This window comes from Eupeodes corollae, chromosome 3 (assembly GCF_945859685.1).
Source record: "Eupeodes corollae chromosome 3, idEupCoro1.1, whole genome shotgun sequence".
Taxonomy (NCBI): Eukaryota; Metazoa; Arthropoda; class Insecta; order Diptera; family Syrphidae; genus Eupeodes; species Eupeodes corollae.
In genome coordinates, this window is record NC_079149.1 from 64,841,234 (window position 1) to 64,866,845 (window position 25,612).

The following is a 25,612-nucleotide window of genomic DNA, read 5'->3' on the forward strand; positions in this document are numbered from 1 at the left end:
AAAGTGGCAATAGTTTGTTTTCTTTCGAAAATTGAAGAATACAGTTCGTTAGTAGTTAATAAAAGTTTGTGCATTTGAGCATAAATAAAAGTATTGTTATTGATCTTAAAAAAGTGTGTATTTTATTTAAAATAAGCAAGAACAAAATAAGTATTATTGCGAATCTTGATAAAATATCGCAATGTGTTATTCGAAAATAAAATAAAAAGTATTGTTAGTGGATGTTGATAGTCAGAGCCTTGTTGTAACTCTTCTATCTATAAATGCATATTATGAAAAAATTTAGTTCTGCTATATTAGAAAACAAAAACAAATCTTAGTCAACGTAGTACCAAAATCATTAATGAATTATATCAATATATCTGTTTTTGTCTAATCAATATTTATCGAAATGTTTCATGTACACAATCGGCAAATTGTGATTTAAAAACAATCAAAATTTAGTTTCCAAAAAAAATTGGCTGAGAAATTCAATTTTCTGAATTGTCTACAAAAATTTAAATTCTTGAAGAGTTAAATTCATATTTTTTGACAAAAACCCTAATTTTTGTGATGAATACAAAATGAAGACAATAGCTTCCCAGTTAACCCAATTAGTGCAATATTTTGATACAACTCGTTCAACATATCATTGATAAACTATTATGATATGACAAAGTGATTTAATTAACTGAGGTTGGTCTATTAAAAAAAATACATTAAGGGTATTCATATGATGACGATAAACCTATGTAAAATTTCATTAACCAGTTAAATTTATATCCCCAGGATCGAGCTGTCAAAATGTCTATTGAAGGAGATAAATTTTCTCGCATATCCATATAATCCCTAAAATTAAATATACAAATTTAAAAACCGAGGAAAATTTAACGGTAAATCTGAAGAATAATTTTGGAATTTTTGTGAAATCATACAACAAATGAAAATCCCCCTTAAAAGCAATTTTATCTATTGAGGAAAAAAAATATTATTTTTTAACCGTCATCTCTTCTTTTTAGCTATTATAAAGCTTTTTTTACTGTACATGCACAATCGCATCACCAATCCAAATAGTTCACAGTTATTTGGGGCCGCACAGTGGTGCGAAAGCGGAAAAAAGTCTTTTTAAAAAGTCATATTTATCCTTTTAAATTTTATGTTTAAGTACTCTTAAATAACCCGAGCGTATGATTTAAAAGTATTTTTTAACATACATATATATTGTATGTTCTCATTTACAAGCCCTCAAAGTTGAAAAATAATTTTGCTCAAATCGCGAACCGTATTTTCAACAAATTTTGATGTTCTTTTCCGAAGTTCCTTTAAATAAATTCTCTAGCTTCTTGAATATTTTAAATTGGATTATCTAAATTTCGATTATCTAAGAAAAAATAAAAATTTTGATTTTTTATAAGATACCTTCTACAAGTAGTCTGAAGCTTTAGTACTAAGAAAAAATGCGTTTTTTCAACTTTTTGATTTCAAAAAAAGCGCAAAAAAATACCAAGAAAGTAAGTATGCCACCATATGCTCCATACATTTATGTTGAAGCACAGAAAAAACTAGCTGCAGGTACGTTCAGATGTGGAAGTTATGTTTCACAAACAAAATTAATACATTGACCAGGTCTGAGCATTTCGATTTTTGCGAAACCATTTATTTCTGCCTGGAAACATTTTTCAACTTTGAACTCAATTTTCTTGAAAACAACACAAGAAAAACAAGGATTAGGGATAGTCCTTTATTTTTTTATTTTTCCGCTATAAGTAGGGCAGGTAGAAATAAAAAAGGAGTTATTTTTAAGGTTGTATTGCTTTGTATTTGTTGTGTATTGCGTAATTAATTTGTTATTATAATTGTTATTTTTTATTACCTGGCTTATTAGAATAAAATCTCTTGCTAAAATCTGTATATAAGGGATTATGTAAAAAGTTAGTATTGACTTATTGAGCGTTTGTGCAAGGTGTTTAAGAAAAATGTTTACTCTCTGATTAACCAAGAAGTAAAAGTTAAGTGAAATATAATAACAAACATACACATATGATGAATTCAATACATTGAAATGGATTCAATCGAAATTCCTTATTCGGTGTTGTGTAGTGAACTTATTACTATTACTTCTACCATATTTTGTAAGGAATAACCCAACTTAATTTCTGAGCAAATAGAAACTGTGCTGTCAGAATTAAAGAAACGTTTTATGTCTTCTTTATTAAGTCAAAGAAAAAAAAGTAATTTTAAAAAAAAGACACTCATTGGCTCGAAGGAGTTTTCGAAGTAGAACAAACACAAAGTTTCTTGCCCGAAACGTCAACTAATATGGGAAGACCACGAAAGAGTTTTGAATAATGCTGTGATCGAGCTAAAAGGTATAAGAGGGACGAAATTAGAAACATATTTCCTCAAGAAGAGATAAACTATGCAGTAACATCAGATTGCTTTTCCTGCTCACAATTTGATCCGGATAAGGCTCTTGCATTAATTATACAAGCAGAATTGTCAAAACGCTAAAATTAAGTATTAAGATATGCCCTAAAGGATTTTACTAAAAAAATGTATTTAAATATAACACCAAAAGCCTCTTATTTTATAAAAAAATAACTTTTTTTATAAATTTTTCCTGACCAAATTTCGACCAAGGTTGTATATGACTAATGTGTGTAAAATTTCATTAGAATTCGCTTAATAGTTAAGATTGTATAGACTTTTTTCCGCTCTCCCTTACAAACATCAAAACCCTCAAATTTTAGAAACATGTTTATAACTTTGTTTACATTTTTTTTGTAACCAAATTTTGACCAAATATGTATAAGACTAATCTAAACATATTTGTCAAATTTCATTTAAATCTGTTGAACCGTTCAGATTAAACAGACTTTTTTCCGCACTCCCATACAAACCGAACCACTGTGGGCCGGTCCAAATATGCCCTGTATACACGATCGGGCCACCGCCATTATGACAGATTGATTATTTTTCACTTCGAGCACAATAAAATATACCCATGTGTATTTAGATAATAATCAACATAAAAACGGGTTTATAAAATAAATACAAAATGTCCAGGCTCTTGGTTAACCTTTGGTATTAAGTCTATCTATATATTGATTTTTTGAATAATTAAAAACCAATACCCTATGCATATGGGATAAAGCACAGCCACCACGATACTCTCACAAGGAGACCATCCCACATATATTCATTGAATTAACCGGGGGTCTACAACATATCTCATGGTACCACATTTATTGAAGATAACCCTAGAAGTGGTCGCCCGACTTTTTGTGGGATGCAATCTGCCGAGCTTTATCTACAATGTTCATCATTCCTAAAAATGATTTTGAATTCCACTTCAGACTTATTTTAAACCGACGACTTATAGTCATTCGATTTGTATATTTACTGATATTACTAGCTTTTATAATTTTCATCAGTAAGTCTAGCTCTGGCCCAGAAGAAGGACGACAGTCCTGTGGGTACCAACAATCATAAAATTTAATTTTAGGAAGCAAGTAAACCATAGCTTCTCGCGTTCGCTCACAAGTTTAGAATTTACTCAGAGCAATTCTAAGTAGTGCCTTTTTCAATAACTATGATTTGATCAGTATCATTCATCATCGAACTGCACTAATTTCTCTAACTTGTGCCCGGGGCCACCACGTGGAGGTGCAAGTAAGCGCTTCTTCCTTCCAGATTGTAGACAAGCATATAGCATCCCTACATGTACATGGAAGTCAGTTTGACCTCCAATAGACTGAGATAATAAGATTGTAATTAGGTGGGAAGATAAGATTTAAAAAAAAATACTTAACCTCAAGTAGAATGTCGTCTTTGATTAAATCGAAAACTCATGTAAACAGCAGCATTCTATTTTTTTTTTATTCTATAGACTTAAGTTTACTGTAAAAGATGAAATGAATAAAAGACCTTTCGCCGAGTTTCTTGTGTGAATCGACGCGGATCAATTTAATTTGATGTTTATAACAGAGGGCGGTGAAGAGTTTCTTGTAAAGTGGCTCTTCGAAAAATTGGTGGATTCCATGAACCAAACCGTCGGCAATCAAGGATTTTTCCAAAACCTCTTGCAAGGCAGTGTTGATATCCATGGCACCTCCAATAACTGGGCACCTTCCGTCCTGAGGGAACATCTACATCAACGTCAACCTTTTTTTTTTTTTAGTTATTTATGTCATCTTATAACTTTTTGATAACCGGAAAGAAAGAGTCAAAGATTGTGCAAACAGGCAGAACTACTTGACTCGTTGATTTCATATATACGACAGAACCACCGGCCTTGACTCGTCTGCTCGAGCTTCGTTGATTTTTGACTTGCTGAAAATCCAAATGGATCTACAGAGCCAAACAAAACCATTTCAGTTCCCCCCTACAAGGTCGATTGTGGATCATACAAGGTCGATTGTGGATCAGCTCGGTCGAATTGGATCTTTGGTTCTAACGTGTCTGGCAAGTTTTAACATAAATAATGCAAAATTTACTTTTAAGTTCCAAAAGTGTCTCCATATTTATAGTTAAATAAAACATGACATCGATGTGAAGTTGTCTTTTGTCAGAGTACAAAATAACCTTAGTTTGGTTTCTTTTCTCAAAAGTATTTAATTCGGGAAATAAATCTAAACACACCTATTTTCTAGTGCCAACATACCTTAACACGTTTCTCTTCACTCTGTTTCTGTTTCTTTCCGTTGGGTTTCTCTGCTCACAGCCAACCATAATGAAAAATTGAAAATGTCAAACGCGTTATCAACATGTCATTAGCGAACAACATTCCGTAATATATATTTTTTTTTTAGTTTTAAAAAAACATGAATTTATCATTAAAATCGAAATAAGTTATATTTTTAAATAATCCGAGGAAGTGGTATTCGCCTCAAAACAAAATAAGTGCATTAAGTTAACTATAGGTACCACATCAGTCAAAAGATAGGGCAACCGCAGTGTTACATTTTAGGAAAAGGTAAATACCCTTTTGTAAAGAAGCAAGAAAGATTATTGCAATATAGGAGGGGCATCCACTTCTGAATTTCTTTTTTTCTTTTCGTTTTCAAGTGGTTTGTGTTGTTAAAAGTTAAAAAATTCAATTTAAACTATTATGGAGTTGATGTTTAGTTATTAAATAGAACTTCTTTTCTTTTTTCCAATAAGAAATGGCCAGTTTCGATTTGGTATTAAGAAAAAAGAAGAAGAAAATAACCTGAAATGTTTTACTACTCTACCAAAATCAAACATACATATTTATATACAAATATGTAGTTATATTTTATATCCATCTACATTTAATTATATATTTATAATCATATAGGTGCGTAAATTTGCATGTATCAATGAATACATGCACGTGTAAACAAAATTATTTTAAGCCTTCAAAAATTGATAAAAACCCAAATAAAATGTTAAGTAAATGGTTTATGAAAATTAAAGCGCGTATCCGAATTCCAAGCATTTCCAAGGACAACAATAATTATTGGAGTCAAGAGCGCTTTGTCTGTTCTTAATTTTTTGTCTTCTTGGAAAAAATATTAATTAAGTATGTAGCTTGACCATGGCCACACAGGTAAGATTCGGGGAATAGAATAGAAGATGACGTATGTGAGTTTAGCTTTCTTCCCAAACATAATAATGTGTTGGCTTTATTTTTTGGAAATTTGAAGTAAGGGTCATATAATGACAATATAGTGGCTTTTAATTTTTTTAGACTTATGTACTACTAACAAGATTGACTCATCGTCATCACAAAAACTAATTTAGGTTCATATAAAATATTGTATGTTTTCACGTAGGTACATAGATATGTTCATATATAGGTAGTAATTGTTAAATCCTGATTGCAAACTTAAAGTTTATTAGGTGTAGGTTGTTGAGGGTTATTAACAGATTAAGCATGTTAGTTTCCGCTTTTGTGTCAATTTTACGAATAAATCGATGTGACCTTACAATCTTACATTGATATGATTGCAAGTTAAATATATTTGATTTGTTGAAGTCTGCTTTCCTTAGTGACGCGTAAGCTTTATTTTATTCGTTCAAATTATTACTTCATAATATATACATACTACACCTTCTGTGCAATGAATATAAACATAATATTTTATTTTAAATACAAATTTAAAGGAATTAGGGTTAGCACAACACCAACACATTGTTGTTTACTCACAGTGAGTGTTTGTTTGTTTATTTTGAAAAAATTTTAATATGTTTAAATAATAAGAAATAAATCCATGTTTTTCAAATCTTTATACGCAATCAAAAGCAGATTAAACACATTGTTTCAATCATAACACATTTATGTGTTTTTAAAATACATACAGGAACGGATAAAACAATAGGAACACTTTTAATGTGATAAGATTTGTTAAGAAAACTCGAATATCTAATGCCATATACAAAATATTTACATTTTATTATTGCTCTAGAACGATAATTTTATGCCAATAACTGTCTGAATGAAAATATTTTAAATATCATAATACGAAGATTCCAGTATTAAAATTAAAGTTTTTGCTATAAATTATTATAATAAATTATCAACATTCTTTATTGAGGCCCTGTTTTTTTGCATCACTTTCAATTCTAATATATAATTTTTAAAGAATATCCTGTTTTTACTTTATTACTTGAAATATAATTATCTTACTGACAAGGCAAAATTAAGCAAATGAGTTAGGTTTGCGTCATTGTACATACAATAAGTATAGTAATTTCCAACTATTATAATATGTATTGAGTTATTTACCTGTATATTATTACATTACAATTGAATAAAATATAAAAAACAACGATCCTTTAAATGTATGTGATAATTTTATGGGAAATAAAGCTTCTAGTGGATATAAAAATTGTGTACATAGATTTGTGTGTGCTTAAATAAATAGCTCCTTCTCATAGCCGACACCATCCTGTTGTGCCCCCAAGGATTTGGTCATCCTCGTCTACGCAATATCTCCAGATAAAGCACGCTGCCGCCTTACGGTTGGTTCATCTTCGCTCATTCCCTCTAGGTGTCCAGTGCCCCGAAGTCTACCTAGTTTAATTTTTTGTCACGAAATCTGCTCCCAGGTCGATTGCATATATGTAGTTCATGATTGTAGCGTCGCCGGAATCGTCCTTCCTCACATGAGGGCCAACAATTTCTTTTCGCAGTCGACGTTACCATTTACTTTCTTTTTCTTCACTAATGTACAGTCCTGGACTTTGTGTCCTTGCTTGTGATCTGGATGGAGGAATCTTATACAGCTTGTTCGGTTTTCTCAATGATGTCGATGTCTTTTGCGCTGGCCCTAATTTAACGGATTGCTTTCGCCAGGTATAAGAGGAGACAGGCCAAACCATCCTACTGTTGGAAACCATAGTAGATGATGATTGGTCTAAAGAGCAATCCGCTTGGCTTTTTTTTATTGGCCATGGTGAATTAGGGCCTCAGCCAACAAATTTATCCATCTAACTCGGTCCCTAGCTAGATGTCTCCAGTTTCGCGCTCTAAATTGGGTGAGGTCACTTTCTTCTTCTTAGTCGTTTGCTAAGTCTACGTCGCTGTAAGACCAGTAAAGCTCGTCGTTCCATCTTCTCCTCCATTCTCCTTCGGTGCATACAGGACCGTAGATCACACGAAGAACTTTTCTCTCAAAACGACCCAAGGTGCTTTCATCCGCTTTTGTCATAGTCCATGCTTCTGCACCGTATAGCAGGACGGGGATGATAAGGTTCTTATATAGTGATACTTTGGTTTTTCGACAGAAGACTTTACCACTCAATTGTTTTCTTAGCCCAGAGAAACAGCGGTTAGCAAGAGTTATTCAGCGTTTGATCTCAGCGCTGGTGTCGTTTTCTGCGTTTACAGCGGAGCCTAGGTAGACGAAGTCCTTGACTACCTCAAAGTTACGTCTGCCGATGGTGACGTTTTGACCAAGACGTCGGTGTTGTATGTCCTTTCTTGACGACAGCATATGCTTTGTTTTGCCTTCATTAACCGTTGAACCCATTTTTTCCGCCTCTTCATCAATACTCACAAACACCCCATTGACATCACGCTGAGTTCTTTCGATTATGTCAATGTCATCATTGGACAGACTTTTGAAAGATAGTGCCTCTAGTGTTGACATGTGAGCTTTGTACTTTTCTTTCAAGTACGATGTGTAAAAAAATCGCATGACAGCGCATCACCTTGTCTGAAACCTTTTTTGACATTGAAAGGATCTGTTAAGTTGCTTCCAACCTTTATGTAGCAGCGTAAATTCTCGATGGCCATCCTGCACAAACGGACGAGTTTGGCAGGGATGCCAAAACTAGGCATGGCTCTATAAAGCTCGTCTCTGTAGATACTGTCATATGCGCATTGAAATTGTTGAAAAGTTGGTGGGTGTCGATTTGGTGTTTTTGGGTTTTTTCCACGATCTGCCGTAATGTGAATATTTGATCGACCGCGGACATTCCTGACAAGGACCTATCAGGTTGTTGACGATGGGCTTTAGACGTTTGCATATTACGGCAGAGAAGATTTTGTAGGCGATGTTAAGTAGACTGATTCCTCTATAGTTGGTGAAGTTAAGTGGGTCTCTTTTTTTCAGGATTGGGCAAACAGTACTGAGTTTCCGTTCATCGAGAATGTTTTCTTCCGACCATATCTTACAGATTAGTTGGTGCATGCTCCTAACCAACTTATCTCCAGCTGCCTTAAAGAGCTCGGCATTCAAGCCTTCCACTCCAGCGGCTTTGTCAGACTTCAGCTTAGATATGGCAATCTTTACTTCGTCTAAGTCGGGAGGACAGGATTGTTGGCTTTCGTCGTCTATGTTGAATGGATCATCCTTCCTGACACGGAATTCGGTTCGTCTTCGCCGTTATACAGTCTGCAGAAGTGGTCCTTCCATATCCTCTGCAATGACTAATATGGTTCAATGTTTAGTTTAAGTATATTGAGACAGGTTCTTGTTTTATGTTACATGTAGTACTCAACAACATGATACTTCTATAGTTGCTGCCGTTGTGACATATTCTTTGTTGTTTAAGTGGCAGATTTCGCCAGTCTTCTGACATTTCTGCATGCTACCATATTTCCACTATACATTCATGAATTACTAGATGTAAAGCTTGCCGCCATGTTGAATCAGCTCGGAGATATGCCATCAGTTCCGAGGGTTTTTTTGTACAGCCTTTCGAAAAGTATAAAACTTACAATCATGTAAAAAAATGTCAATAACATTAAAAAACAAATAAACTTTTTCCAATCATACCCAAAAAAGTGCTCTTATTTAGCACAAAATTAACCTAGAAGATTTATAAATTAAATTGCTCACAATATTTTCAGTTTTAATAAACAGTTTCTTCTAGATTATTAGTTTTCCATTTATATCTACGCTCATTTATATTTATCTCAGTTCAGCTAGATTAAAACTAGATTAGTTCAAATAATCTAATAAATTATGTTCAAAAAGAAGTATAATTTTTAAATGATGTACATATAAGTTTTAATTGACATAACGTAAAATCAAGTGTTGAATTAATTTTTTATTGTATATATTGTAGATCGGCTGCGGTGTCAAAAAATAAAAATGGGAAAACTCCTGTCAAAAATATTCGGCAATAAGGAAATGCGAATATTGATGTTGGGGCTTGATGCTGCTGGAAAAACTAGTATCCTTTTTAAAATATAGCTTTTATCATTTTTATATTATTACAGTATGTATGATAATTGTACAAAATAATACGATGTGTTTAATTCATAGAAAAAGTAATTTATTTATGATTTACTTATAAATTTGACGACATCAATAATTTTTTTTGAATTATGAGTATGAATTTGAATTTGTCTGTTCTTTCTTTTTTTTACATTTGACACATTTACATTTGTTTGGCCGTAAATATAAAGAGCATCTCTTGCATCACTTTTGATATAAAATAATAATTTTAATTTTAATTGCAGATCTTGAAGATTAATGTCTTAAAAAAAAAATAAAATGGCATGCTTCATAAACTAAACTAAACCAAGCAAATCGATCTCTAATTATTTTTTAAGGGTATAACATTTAACATTGTACATACTCACCACTACTTTTTTAGAAATAGAACCAAAATTGTTCATTTAAGAACAATTATACTCATGAACTGTGGGTACTCAAATATTTGTTTATTATCTTCTACAATAATTTCATCCAAATTTTCCTTAACTGCATATTTTAGCTATTTTATATAAACTAAAATTAGGTCAATCTGTTACAACAATACCAACGGTAGGATTCAATGTGGAAACTGTCACGTACAAGAACGTGAAATTTAATGTTTGGGATGTTGGGGGGCAGGATAAAATCCGTCCTCTTTGGAGACATTATTATACAGGTACAACATATATATATACATTTTTCTCTTTAAATGTAGAGCTAACAAATTTGAGTTTTATTATAGGAACGCAAGGACTAATTTTTGTAGTTGATTGTGCGGATCGAGATAGAATTGACGAAGCGCGCACAGAATTACATCGAATTATAAACGACAGAGAAATGAGAGACGCAATTATATTGATTTTTGCCAATAAGCAAGATCTATCCGATGGTAATACAATTTTCTATTTTATTTTTGTACAAACATTCGTGGTTAAAAATATCATTTGATAGTTCACAAACTCTTTCTCTTTGAAGTATTTTATTTTCAATTAATCGAATTAGTTTAGATTGAATAGATTTTGTTATGAATTGAGAAATACTTCTTAGAGAAGCGCGAAACAGCAAGTTAATCAGTGTCCGTAGGACCATCATTTACTAGACAGTGAACAATATATTACAATAAACCATGAATGCCTAGATTAACTTAAATTTGAATGCTTTTTCTATGATTAACTTGGTGATATTATGCGCGAACTGTTTAACAAACAAATATTTGACTTGATAAACTATGCATATAGGTACATTCGGCTTAATTTTAGTGAAACAATAACTTTGAAAACATTTTAGATTTATAAATAAAGGTTCGCTCGTCGCTTATTTTTTATAAATTCAAATTTGCAGAAAACTGAAAAAAACAGTAGCGTGATGGTTGGTCTTGAGTTATTCTTGTCATGAAAAGTGCTTTCTCAAATTAGCCGTTCGAATTCAGCATAAAAACTGTAGGAAATGATTCACACTCAAGAATGGTTGAGCCCTAGTTCTCTACGGACTGTTGCGCCACCTAATTTATTTATTTATTTAGACCAAGCTACTCTGTCAGCAAATATCACGAACCTAATGAGTGGATTTATTTATTTAGCTTCTCTTATAAACGCCTGTTTCAAAATTCAATTCAATTGGGTCCGTTGTGAACCAGGGCCTAGTGACTTACAACTCTCAACCATTCCTGTGTGCGAGTACTGTTGTCAGGGATGGAAGGAACCTACAATTTTAGGCCGAATCCGAACGGCTAGTTTGAAAGCACTTTTTCATGAATTACTCTTGAAGGATTTGTCAATTCCACGCAAGAGGCAGTACCCGCGAAAATTTATTTTTTTTAAATTCAGGTGGCACAGGCAGGGATTGAACCGAAGACCCCTTGCATGACAGTCCAACGCACTAACCATCATGCCACGGGTACTACAAAATTCAAAATTCAATATTTTCCATTAAAATGGAAGATGGCAAAAGTTGTTCCAATATTAAAATCTGGAAAACCCCGAAGTCATCCACTAAGTTATAGGCCAATAAGCCTACTCAGTAGTATAAGTAAGATTTTTGAAAAATTAATTCGCTGCAAATTAGCATCCTTATTGAATGAAAAGAATATCATACCAATACAGAAATTTGGTTTCACACCAGGTTGTAAGAATCTGTAGACACATAAAAGACAAATTTAGAGAAAGAAAATCAACAGTACCCGTGTTTTGTTGGGAAATCTATCCATAGTAAAGTAGGATTTTACACGAATAACAAAAACAATATCCATAGTGAGAATAACACCGATAAAAGTTAGAGTAGAATCTCACTATGGATAGGTTTTTGACATTTATACGAGCCTCGAATGGATCTTATGTGATTTCGTTCTCAAATGTTGGTACGATTGATATTGCATTTGTATCTCGATGGCTGTGTTCGTTGAGTAGTTCTGCATTTGGAATCATGTGTGTTTTCCATTGCGGAAAAAACGAATCTATTACTGTTGATATTATTTAGTTTTGTTAGTGAAAATGAACTAACTGGGCTTATTTTGCAAGAAAAAACAATGGAAAAGATATTTATGTTTTGCTATGTTTCCAAAAAAGGTTTATCTCAGTTTAGAATAGATAAATCTCAACTCGATTCAGGTATATAAAGAATTGAGGCGAGCTTCAAGCTCGTTTTGTTGGGAATTTCTCACTTTACTATATATGAAATGCGAACAAAACGCACGTAGTATTAGTTTTGCTAGATGTTGAAAAAGCTTTTGACACTGTTTAACACAGTGCACTCATACACAAACTCATTATAAATGAATTCCCAACCTTTTTGATTAAACTTATACAACAAAGTTTCCTAAGTTATAGAAAATGTATAGTTTCACTTAATGGACAAAATTCAGACTCGAAAACTATTTTCTTGCAAAATAATAAATTTGGTATTTAGGCATATCCGTAGATTCTTTCATTTTCGACAATTGAAACAAAAATAAAATATTTTGAGGCACATCTATAAACTATCTATCTCCATTCTCCATCTATGCGTACGGGACCAAAAATCACCTGAAGAATTTTTCTCTCGAAGCATCCTAAGACGCTCTCATCTTTCTTTAACAGGGTCCAGCCCTCAGCGCCATAAATGGGAACCAGGATGATGAGTGTCTTATAGATGGTGATTTTAGATGCTCGAGGGAGGACTTTACTTCTCAATTGCCTTCTAAGTCCAAAGAAGCAGCGATTTGCAAGAGTTATTCTTCGTTTGATTTCAGCGCTGGTGTCGTTGTCTGTGTTAATAGCGGTGCCTAGGTAGACAAAGTCTTTAACTATCTCAAAGTTATAGCTGTCCATGGTGACGTTTTGTCCAAGACGTCGTTGTTCAATGTCCTTTTTTGATGACAGCATATACTTGGTCTTGCCCTCATTGACCACTAAACCCATCTTCTTCGCTTCCGTCGCAATGCTCAAAAACGCTTTACTGACATCACGCTTTGGTCTTCCAATTATTTCATTATCATCTGCGTATCCGAGTAATTGGATGGACCTTTGGAAGATTGTGCCTCTAGTGTTGACGGTTGAGTATTGCACAATTCTTTCCAGAACGATGTTGAAGAAGTCGAATGACAGTGCATCGCCTTGTTTAAAACCTTTTTTGACATGAAATGCATCGGTGAGATCTTTGCCGACCTTGATAGAGCAGCGTGCATTCTTCATCGTCATTCTGCACAAACGGATAAGTTTGACAGGGATGCCAAAACTAGACATTGCTCTGTAGAGCTCTTCCCTATAGATGCTGTCAGAGGCACATGATCCAATTAAATTTTAATTGATTTATTGATTGATAGACAATAATTTAAGCCTATAAAATATTACCAGAATCGATCGTTGAGAAAGTTATATAGAGAAAAAGATCAGATTTGTATCCAATCAAGTCACAAGTAGGCTACATAATTGAAATTAGTCATGATACAAAAATCTATCCACCTAGAAAGTGCCAATTTCATTTCTAATGAACTGTGGTAACATGAAAGTTAAAAATACTGTGGATATGCCTATGTATGCAGATGACATTACGATATTCTCATCCGATGAAGATCCTGACAATATAATAAACAATATTCAAACTGATTTAGATATTATTTTTACATTTTATTACAAACATTAGAAAATCAAAATTATTGCTGGGAAAAGTCAACTATCTTTTTCACCAGAAAAAGAAAGGATTGTTTTTTACCCAGACGTAATATCAACTTTAATAACAGTGATATACCTTCGGTCAACTCTGTCAAGTATTTAGGTATTTACTTAGGTGACCATTGTCTAACTCAAACTTTTGCATCTCTCGAGCACCGTCGTAAGGTTTCATGTCTCTCATTATTTGCTGCTTAAATAAGCAATGCTCAAACAATTCAAACGTAATACTCGTTCTTTTGGGAATGCCCATCAGTTTACCCTTGAGCCCAATATCGGGCGTACTGTTAAGTTCAGAAATTCTTTTTTTATTCGCACTACACGAATGTGGAATGCTTTACCAGACTCAATATTTCCCACTCACATTACAATGTGCAGGAATTCAAAACCAATGTGTATCGGTATCTCCTTTCAAATCCTATCCCCTCCCTTCCTAATTACTCGCACTGTGTATAATCATTATAAGGGTATTCATATCCCATTGAGTGCGGGTACAATATAAAAAAAAAATGAAATACATATCGTCATAAAAATATTATATCCGCTTATTAACTATTCATTACCTAGCAAACATATAAATTTATTATTTTTAAAGTCGTTTTTCGAGCAATACTTTTTGTGCTATAATGCATATTAAAAAATTTCAAAACAAAATTTTAAAAATGATGCTCAAGCTCCCTGCCATTTCCCCAAGCTTTGCACATAGAGGCAACAAACGTATTACAAATAGAAAAGAAAATTGAAATTCTCAATACAAAATTTTCTAGAAAATGTGTATTAAGTGAAACCTCTCTAATTAGAAATCTAATTTAAAAAATTACAAAATATATGTTTTTTTTTCTTTTTTTGTATTACTCATACATCTTGTTATTTATGTATTATTTATTGTCTTGCATTTACCATATTTTTATATGTTGTTCATTTGTGCATCATTATGTGTTTTTTGTTAATTTATTAATTAATTTATCTAATTTAATTATGTATTCATTTTACTGTCTACTTTTTTTCTATACATTTTTTCCCGTTTACTAATTTATAGATATATTTATTTGATTATATGTGTCTATTTAGTTCTTTATTTATTAATTTGTTTATTTATTTATTTATTTACTTATTTATTTATTTGTGTATTTATTTATTTTTGTTTGCCTATTTATTTATATATTTATTTTTTCATTGATAAAATAAATCATCGGAAATTAGTTTCTATTAAATCTAAGCATAACCTATCTGTGATATAATTATAAAGAAAATTCGAATGAAGGGTTTTCTTTGCAATGTTTTCCTTCAAATTTACACATGCTGTTTAAAAACCAAATATTATTTTTCACTAATAATATACAGTTTGATATCATATCACTGTGCTGTGCAATGACTTAAAAATATTGTAAACTCTGTAACTTTCTCTTGCTAATGTATGCCTCAATTAATGTTTAAAGTGTATTTTTGTTTAAGTCTTTGATATTTTTGAATGTTGATATTTAATTTTATGTGAAAATTTATTTATTTACTTTTTTTAATTACAGCCATGAAACCACATGAGATTCAAGAGAAACTAGGACTCACAAGAATACGAGATCGAAACTGGTACGTGCAGCCGTCATGCGCAACATCTGGTGATGGTCTGTACGAAGGATTAACATGGCTCACGTCGAATCATAAGTTATGAGAATCAATTAGAAAAATTAATGTTTTTACGATTTAAAAGAGAAAAAGTATATATATTTCTGATCTAGTGTTTTCCCATGTGAGCAAAAAATAAAATATAATTGTATGTTTAACATTTCAATCGCATACACAATTTTAAGATTCTAGCGTTAGACCTATGTACATGTAAATTAATTTTAATTAAACCTTAATTTCCATGGCAGATTTTAAGTTTGCTTTTCGAAGATCTAAATTTTATTTAACTATCCATATTGAATAAGACATACTCTAATTTTTGATTTCTCCTTCAATCGCTTTTCGAAGAAAAAAAAAATAATAAGTGTAAACAACACTGCATTCGCTTCAATGCTCTTTGCCTAGGAAAACAATAGTTTAGGAAATATGTATAGTAATTGTGTATATGAATAAATTGTATATAATATAATATTAATTTTCGGTTCAGAGCTAAAAAGCTTATTTTTATTTGCCCTATACGTAGTGAAAACCACTTTTAAAAGTATTCGATTGAAAGATATTCAATAAAAGAATCAATAAAATATTCCAGTTTTAATAAATTATTTATTACGATCAGTCGTTTAACTATATCAACAGCGTTGCTAAATTACTACTGCGATCATTACTTTACTCTTACATCTATGTATTTTTTTTATTTGCACAAGGCTGTGGTTTGAACCACAACCAGGAACAATAGCCAAAACAAATTATTTTGAATAGCTATTAACTTTTTTCATCCAAGGTACTACAACAATAACTTAGAAATGTAATTTTTTAAAAAAAAGTTAACCAACCAATACAATGACAGTTCTGAATAAAATAAGACTAAAACCAACACAGAATGTGATAAAATAAATGTTATTTTACAACATGGACTTCTCGAGATCAATCTACCGTCAACCAGATTGACCATATTGCGATCGACGCCAGACACGCTTCCAGCATTATGGATGTACGAACTTTCCGAGGAGCTAACATCGACTCGGACCACTACCTCGTTGTAGCCAAGGTAGCACTTCGGATTTCCAGACCCAAGGCAAAACAGGGAGGTGCTGGGAGAAGGTAACGTCGAACGGCTACAATCGCCAGAGATCGACAAATCCTTTTCCGACCGAGTTACAAGTAAACTCTCTCGAAGTTCTCTGCCGCCAACACAATGTATCGAAAACCAGTGGCAACAGTGTCAAGATGCAATCAGAGAAGCCGCCTCTGAGGTGCTGGGTTTCAAACAGCCACCAACAAGGAACCCTTGGTTTGATGAGGAATGTCGGCAGGCAAATGCAGCCAAACAACAGGCAAGCCGCGCTGCATAAAAGGACGAGAGCTGCTCATGAGCTCTATTAGCAGAAGAGGCGAGAGGAACGCCGACTTCTCAGAAGGAAAAAGAGAGAGCATGAGAAGCGTGCGGTCGAAGATGTTGAGAGGTATAAAAGCAAGAATGAAGTTCGAAAGTTTTATGAACAACTGAAACGAAATTCACATGTACATAAACCTAGAACCGAAGGCTGCAAAGACGAAAGTGGAAACATCATAGTGGAACCGCAGTCAATGCTGAGGATATGGAATGACCACTTCTGCAGACTGTATAACGTCGACGACGAACTGAATTCCGCTTTCAGGCAGGATGATCCATTCAATATAGACGACGAAAGCCAACAATCCCGTCCTCCCGACTTAGACGAAGTCAAGATTGCCATATCTAAGCTGAAGTCTGACAAAGCCGCTGGAGTGGATGGCTTGAATGCCGAGCTCTTTAAAGCAGCTGGATATAAGTTGGTTAGGAGAATGCACCAACTTATCTGTAAGATATGGTCGGAAGAAAGCATGTCCGATGAATGGAACTTCAGTATTGTTTGCCCGATCCTGAAAAAAGGAGACCCTCTAACATGGCCTATTAAATCTTCTCTGCCGTAATATGTGAACGTCTAAAGCCTATCGTCAACAACCTGATAGGTCCTTATCAGTGTGGTTTTAGACCAGGAAAGTCCACAGTTGATCAAATATTTACATTACGGCAGATCCTGGAAAAAACCCAAGAACACCAAATCGACACCCACCATCTTTTCATCGATTTCAAGGCCGCATATGACAGCATCTACAGGGACGAGCTGTATATAGCAACGTCCGTTTGTGCAGGATGACCATGATGAATTCACGCTGCTCCATAAAGGTTGGAAACAACTTAACAGAACCTTTCGATGTCAAAAAAGGTTTTAGACAAGGTGATGCGCTGTCATGTGATTTTTTTAACATCGTGCTTGAAAGTGCAGAGCTCACACGTCAACACTAGAGGCACTATCTTTCAATAGTCTATCCAATTACTGGCATATGCTGATGATATTGACATAATCGTAAGAACTCAGCGTAATGTCAATGGGGCTTTTGTGAGTATTGAGGCAGAGGCGGCAAAAATGGGTTTAACGGTTAATGAGGGCAAAACAAAGTACATGCTGTCGTCTAGAAAGAACATACAACACCGACGTTTTGGTAAAAACGTCACAATCGACAGACGCAACTTTGAGGTAGTCAAGGACTTCGTCTACCTAGGCTCCGCTGTAAACGCAGAAAACAACCCCAGCGCTGAGATTAAACGCAGAATAACTCTTGCTAACCGCGTTTCTTTGGACTAAGAAAGCAATTGAGTGGTAAAGCCCTCTCTCGAGGGACCAAAGTGTTGCTGTATAAGTCCCTTATCATCCCCGTTCTGCTATACGGTGCAGAAGCATGGACTATGACAAAAGCGGATGAAAGCACCTTAGGTCGCTTCGAGAGAAAAGTTCTTCGTCTGATCTACGGTCCCGTATGCATCGAAGGGGAGTGGAGGTGATTAAGATGACTGGGTCACGTAGAGCGCATGGAAACCAATGCTCCGGACCGGAAAGTCTATGAATCCGCACCCACAGGACAGCGCAGTAGAGGAAGACCGCGGATCAGATGGCGCGCACAAGTGGAAGGTGACCTCACCCAACTTGGAGCGCGAAACTGGAGACATCTAGCTAGGGACTGAGCTAGATGGAGAAGTTTGTTGGGTGAGGCCATTGTTCACACGGGACTGTAGCGCCACCTTAAGTAAGTAAGTAAGTATGTTACAAGTCTCCTAACATTCTCAAACATATGATCAAACGCTTTAGAGCAATGTTATGAAGTTGTCTATGTATCATAACAAGGTAAGTTGTCTATGTATTTAAACATAAAGCTCTTAGTTTTCAACCATTTGTCTTTGCTTAGATCAAATCGTACCTTGAAAACAGATCGTATGAGGTAAAATTTAGAAATTTTCATTAAAAAACTTTTGTAGCCCAATCCCAGTTAAGCCAACTTGGCCCTTTTCAGTTCATCTTGTCTATTACCGACGTTAAGTCATGCCTGCTCTCAAGTGAAGTTCTCATTTTTGCTGATGACATGAAGATTTTTTAAATAATAAAGTCCACCCATGATCGTATTCTTTTACAAACCAACATTGATAGTTTCTCAACTCTTTAAAATGCCAGACCATAACTTTTACCAAAAAACGAATTAAAAGTCTGTACTCTCTGTAGCGTCTTCAATTTTAAAGTTTTAGGTGTTTATTTCTGTTCCCACTTGGAATTCACACATCGAATTAATTTAATTGTCAAAAGCAAATTCTATGCTTGGTTTTTTAAAACGCAGTGCAAAGGAGTTCAATGATCCCTATGTTACTCTTTCTTTTTAAAATTGCTATATAGTCCTCATCTTGAATATGCTTCACAAGTATGGACTCTCTATTAAAAAATTCATAGAAAACGTATTGAATCAATTCAACATAATTTCATTCGCTTTGCTCTAAAGGGTCTACCTTGGGAGTATCTGCCTCCCCAAGAACATCGTATTCAGCTTCTTCAAATTCATTACATCAAAGGCATGTTAATAATGACTTAATATTTCTTCATCAATGGTGAAATTGATGACTCAAAATCAAGGTTGCAAATTTCAAAATTGGTTTTATGACAAAAAAAAATGCAAGCTAGAATGATGACTTTTAGCTTATATGTTTTAAAATTTGTATATTAATAAACATTTACAGGGCAGCGCACAGAATTCTATACTTTATTAGAAATATTTTTTAGTATTAAATATCTTATAGAAACCATCAATTCGGGAACGTTTTTCTTAGTTTGATAAAATCAACAAGAACAAAACAAATCAAATAATTTAAGCTTTGATTTTTAACATGTGTGTATTATGTACATATCTATATTAAATAAGCAATAATGAAAACAACACATACAAAATCATCTACAAGGAAAGAAATGAAATGACCGTTCACCAAATGACGATTTCAAATAAGAGCGCGATCTGACTTTGTCAATAGAAGCATATTTGAGGTTTCTTTGTTATTTAGAGTCGTAAAAAAGAATTTCATCAATAATTAAATGTAATAAATAAGTTCACGGAATGACGGACTATTGATGTAGGCTCTACAAATAATGAATAGAAAGGTACTTAACATTTAGATATAATTTATTTGACGAAAAATACTCTGGCAGCCGGCTTTTTGATCGACTATCGATATGTTCACTGAAATGACTTATGCAGGGCCAGATTATTATTATTATTATTATTATTATTATTATTATTATTATTATTATTATTATTATTATTATTATTATTATTATTATTATTATTATTATTATTATTATTATTATTATTATTATTATTATTATTATTATTATTATTATTATTATTATTATTATTATTATTATATATTTAATTACAGGCTTATAATAAATTTAAAGATCTACTAGCTTCAAAGGCCTACCGCTCTATATTATTCTTAATTTACTTCTTAATTTGATTTATACATTTATTTCTGTTTCTAAAAACATCTCTTTAATTTTGTATATGTTAGATGTATTTGTATTTTGATGGTTGAGAGGGTGCCTGTACAAAAAACTTGTTTTTTGCCAATTTGTACCTATAGCCTCTTGAATGGCTTCTGCAGGGAAAATGGAAGCTGTTTGTGGGAGTAATCCAATCATAATCATAAAACCAACTTACCACCAAGCAGCTAGATGTAGTGAGGCGGTCCTACCTACTTTTGAAGACCGAAGAGAAACCAACAAACATAAACTGAACGGTAAACTAATTTTTTCAACCAAATCGTTAATCGGCAAATCAATCAACCTCACGGCTAATCAAAAGAGGATACATAAAATTCCATCGGCCATCTACACAACCCTTTAATCCGGTAACATCGCCTTTCCGAAACACCATCTTCTAAAAATTAGAGATTCATCTGCTCTAGAACCACCTTGGCTCATATACTCAAACTCTTTTATAATGAAACTTCCTTCATAGGCACGCACTCTTCAGTAAGAGAAACGGATAGCTGGTCAATAACTGGGATGAAGGCGGATACTTTGTATTTTTCCTTGGTTGACAGATTTGCGTCTTGTGCTTTCCCGTAATCGAGCGAATTCAACCTCACATTTATCGTTCTGGTGCGGGTGCGTGATTGTACATAATCATTAGTATCGGATATATTTTTGGCTGCTTTTCGTATTTATCAAAATCATTTCGTTTGCATTCCACGAATAATTTCAATGATTCCAGTGCACGTAGTGCCGATTCAAGAATCATTTTCGGGGGCGGTTCCAAAATGTTTCAAGAAAAGCGCTTTCGATACCTTTCATCTTCTGTAGAAGGTGCGTTACTTCATTCCTTACGATGTCTTTTTGCTCTTTATTGTAAGATATGCTGGTTAGAACTTCTTCGATTTCATGTACAGCAATTGTACATTGTATATAAGAAGAAAAAAATATTTGAGATACGGAATCGAATACCCTACCTCCGAGATTGCGGGCAACTACCATCTCACTGAGCCATTAAGCGATTGGTGTGTGAATTGGAAGTGATTCCTATCAGGGCCATTTGAGATTTTGATATTTTACTGATTTCCTGATTGGAGTGGACAAACATAGATAAATGATTTCTGTTATTTACGATTAATATAATTAAATAGTTATGCATGTACAAAGTACTGAAGGCTGTAGGTAAAGGTCAAGGAGCAAACAAAAAAATACATATCAAAGGTAAAGATTTTTAATAGTGTTTACTAGTTGGAATTTGAAACAAACATTTTTCGAAGTTTCTATTGTGGTGGCTCCCCGTTTGTGGAAGCCCCAGGGCTTCCGCCCGGTTGCCCTGCATTCAATCCGGCCCTGGACTGCGGTATTGGACAAACTATTTTTGCATTTTTATAGTTAAAAATAAATAATCTTTTAGTATCCTCCCTAAAACTACAATTTGTATAAAAAATACTGAGTGATGACCTGGGTTAAATACCTTAAATTTTTCAATTATATTTTGGACTAGTTGTTGAAGATTGTAAATTAGGACGCGTTTCCAATATGATTTTCTATGCGAGTATATTGATTTCATTAAAAATTCATCTTATTAATAAAGTTTATTGTTTGATGGACAAACAAAACAGGTTAGTATTTTACTCATTTCTTTCAATTAAGTCAAGATTTAAGGCATTAAATTGCTAGCAAAGCCAATTCTGCACCTTGGTGATTTTGAGCCTGACTCACTTTATTTATTATCTTGTACAGATTTGAAATACCTAGAGGAAGCTCATCACCTGCGTATATTTGAATCTATAAATATAATAAAAAAAAAAACAGTTTAATTTACAAATTAGTTTACCTTTTTGGTAAACTATGAGATTATCAGAGGAGTCAGTATTGCTGAGAAAATTAAACCGTCTGCCATTAAGAAGCTTTCGTCCCTAAAGATATTTTATGACCTTGAAAGAAGGGATGTAAACCATACATATTTGAGTTAATTGAATTTAAAAACAATACAGATTATTAAGAGTTCTCCAAAAACTAATGACAGATCCCGATTGGCACCTTTATAGTTTTTTTTTGAACTCACAAATCTAGTTGAATTTTGACCATGTAGTCACTAGCTGTAAGAATGCGCTCGCGAAAGTTAAGTATTATAAAATTGGGCGTCTCGGCTGGAAATTATTCTAGTCATCCGCGGCGGCCACATTCTTGGCCATAACAAATTATATGCGCTTTATTTATTTTTGAAAACCAAATTTTACAATTCAGAGGACATTAAACTTAAGAGGTTTTCCATGGGTAAATTCAGATTTCCTTCAAAAATTGATTTTTTTAAGTGGCGCATGCAACACGATTAAACATTGTTTACTTTTTTTGTCGTGGTATTAGTGCAACCCGTACACGAGTAAATCTGCAAAATAATCCAGATATACCGATTTGATCTTAAATCAAAAATAAATCAATGTATTTTGGACCATGTAATGCAAAAGCAGGGGAAATTTGTGTTTTGACAAATCTGGATCATGAATAAACTGATTTATTTTACCCATGGAAAACCCAATTATATTCTCATTACCATATGACAGTTGAAATGGTAAACTGTAAAATTGTTATATTTGCTGCAAAATAAACTGTTAGACTAATCTCATAAGAAAAAAAGAGGCTGGGATGCAACCCACACGGATAATTCCCCATCCAATCTGTCGATTTGTCTTGCTTAAAAGGTTTGTAGGTTTTCGTGTTTTTTTGTTAAAAAAGTTGTCAGTTGAATTATTCTTAAAAAAATAAAAATTACCAACAATATTTTGCATTATAATAAAATTGTTTGATTTGAAAATCTATTTTTGTCAAGGAGATTGTTTAGTCGTTAACCAATTTTTACAAATTTTAGTATTATTTCTCAAAAGTTTTCATTTCTTATACTAATTGGATGAATGAAATTAGTTTGAAGTCAATATCTTTTATTATTTACGAGATATCGAGGACCGAACATCAATTTTAAACAATTTTACCTACTATTTTTTGTAGATTTTAATACAAAAGATTACTTAATGTTGAAAACAATAGTTTTTATAAAATAAAATTAATTTGAAGCCTATATCTTAAATTTTTTGAAAAGATAGAGTCGAAAATCAAGGTTTACTTTTAGTAATTCTTTTATTAGGTTTTTATATTTTGTTAAAAAACTGTCAATTCAATTTTGTTCAAAATTTTATAAAATGTTCAAAACAATATTTCTTGTAAGATAAAATTAGTTTAAAGCAAATATCTCAAGGTTTTGAAAAGATATTTAAGTCGAAAATCAATTCTCACCAACTTTCGTCAATTTTTTGTTAGGTTTTTAATTTTTAGTAAAGAAAACTGACAATTCGATTTTCCTAAAAATGTTACTGAATGTTGACAAAAATATTTAAAAAAAATTTAATTAGTTTAAAGCCAATGTCTCAAAGTTTGGAGAAGTTATTTGAGTCGAAAATCAATTTTTATTTACTTTTATTAAATTTATTTCTTAGGAATTTATTTTTTGTAAAAAAAACTGTCAATTCTCAAAATTTAATAGAACGTTGAAAACAATATTTCTTTTAAGATTAAATAAGTTGGAAGACAAAATCACAATTTTTAAAAAGATATTTGAGATGAAAATTAATGTTAACCAGATATTGAAAACGCACAATTGTTTTTTTTTGTATTCGTAAAGTTTTCGAGGTGACCATTTTTTTTTCACGTAACACCCACGTAATTTTTTTGAGAACCCTTTCTGCATTATTATCTGTACAAAAAAATTATTTGAAGTCGATATTTCTTCTGGTTCTTGAGCTATATGGACGACGAACGTACATACGTACGAACGACTTTAGGAACCTTAAAACGTCGAAAACTGTCAAAATTTTCAATTTGAAAAATCAGACCCATTACAATAACTTCCTATTTGAATTTAATACAAATTGAAGGTTCATCTAGGCTTTATTGTATAATATATATGGACATATGTATATATAATTTCGTTTTTGTTTTATTTTTATTTTTATGAATAATTCTGTGTTTCAATTTTAAGTGTTGTATTGAAGCTAATGGCCTCTGAACTGCTCAATACAATTGATTCGAAATAAGATTGAGTTTGGCTTGGAGCTTACACATTGAGGCCGCTTTTAAAACTTTACGATATTCAATTCATTTGTGTGTTTTTTTTTTTGTTTTAAAAGTGACAGTTAAATATCGCACTTGTATACATTCTGGATTATAATTTGCATTTGGTGGATATAAGCAGTCAGTTTTTAAGATAGGAAATAATTTTATATAAAGCTTTTAACGTTAAGACTACATTGAACTTAAATATATGTATGTGTTTTAATTAACGAATAGTTGAGGCTCGATTACTTAAGTTTAAAGAATTCGAAATCCTTAATTGGCGCTCAAATAGTGACCTGGCAAATTGAATTTGTCTTGTTCTTGAAATACGATTCAATCACGATTTGAAAAAAAAACCGACCTCATTTGGCCAAGAAAAACATTCTTTTCCACCAAGACAATGCAAGGGTGCACACATGTGCCATGGCAATGGCAAAAATCCATGAATTGGGCTATGAATTGCTTTCTCATCCGCCCTATTCTCCAGATTTGGCTCCGAGCGACTACTTCTTGTTCCCAAACTTGAAGAAATTGTTTAGTGGAAAAGGATTTGACTCCAATGATGAAGTCATCTCGCAAACAAAGGCCTATTTTGAGCACCTCGACAAATAATTATTTTGGGAAGGGATACAAAAATTGAAGAAGCGTTGGACAAAGTATATAGAGCTCAAGGAAGACTACGTTGAAAAACAAAATTATTTTTTTATCAAAAAATCTGTGTTTTATTCCAAAAGTCACGGACTTATTGACCCGCCCTCGTAAATACCCACTTTAAGATCAAGAAACTTCTTAAATGTAGTGACAAAACTGTTCACCTGAGAATACAGTTTCTTTCTTGCATCTTGAAAATATAGATACTCGAAAAGGACTGAAGAATGGTGTGGTTCGAAGTTGATCGTGCCACTAGCAGAAGGTTGTTAAATGCCTAAACGGTTGAAACGCGACTCTTTTTGCCGGTTCTCTTTTAAAAACGTGTGATCTTGGATATATTATATGAGTATTCGACTCTAAGAATATGGGTGCCGAGTTGATTGATGATTCCTTGCAGTGTTTGGCCATGTTTAAACGAAATAAACCGAATGTGTGACAATGAATGGAACGTGGATGCAGTAAGCCTAGAAAATTGACAATACGCTATATAAAAATGTAGAGTTTATAATTTTATGATTGTGAAAGAAAGTACCCAGGGAGGTCATTCCGTAAAGCGATT

General features: G+C 33.0%; 1 protein-coding gene across 1 annotated transcript; it reads left to right on the forward strand.

Annotated features, from left to right (window-relative positions):
- The first annotated feature begins 4,724 nt into the window (after positions 1-4,724).
- On the forward strand, positions 4,725-16,004 carry LOC129951829 (ADP-ribosylation factor 6). The gene is made up of 5 exons (XM_056064178.1): positions 4,725-4,954; positions 9,520-9,627; positions 10,174-10,329; positions 10,396-10,542; positions 15,325-16,004. Exons 2-5 carry the CDS (start codon positions 9,546-9,548, stop codon positions 15,465-15,467), a joined length of 528 nt encoding a protein of 175 aa, XP_055920153.1. The 5' UTR covers positions 4,725-4,954; positions 9,520-9,545; the 3' UTR covers positions 15,468-16,004.
- The last annotated feature ends 9,608 nt before the right edge of the window (positions 16,005-25,612 follow it).

Bases quoted from the DNA above. Each gene is read 5' to 3' on its own strand.
- LOC129951829 (XM_056064178.1), top strand. From the start codon at position 9,546: ATGGGAAAACTCCTGTCAAAAATATTCGGCAATAAGGAAATGCGAATA. The intron at 10,330-10,395 runs GTACAACATATA...GTTTTATTATAG, and splicing joins TTGGAGACATTATTATACAG to GAACGCAAGGACTAATTTTT. The intron at 10,543-15,324 runs GTAATACAATTT...TTTTAATTACAG, and splicing joins TAAGCAAGATCTATCCGATG to CCATGAAACCACATGAGATT.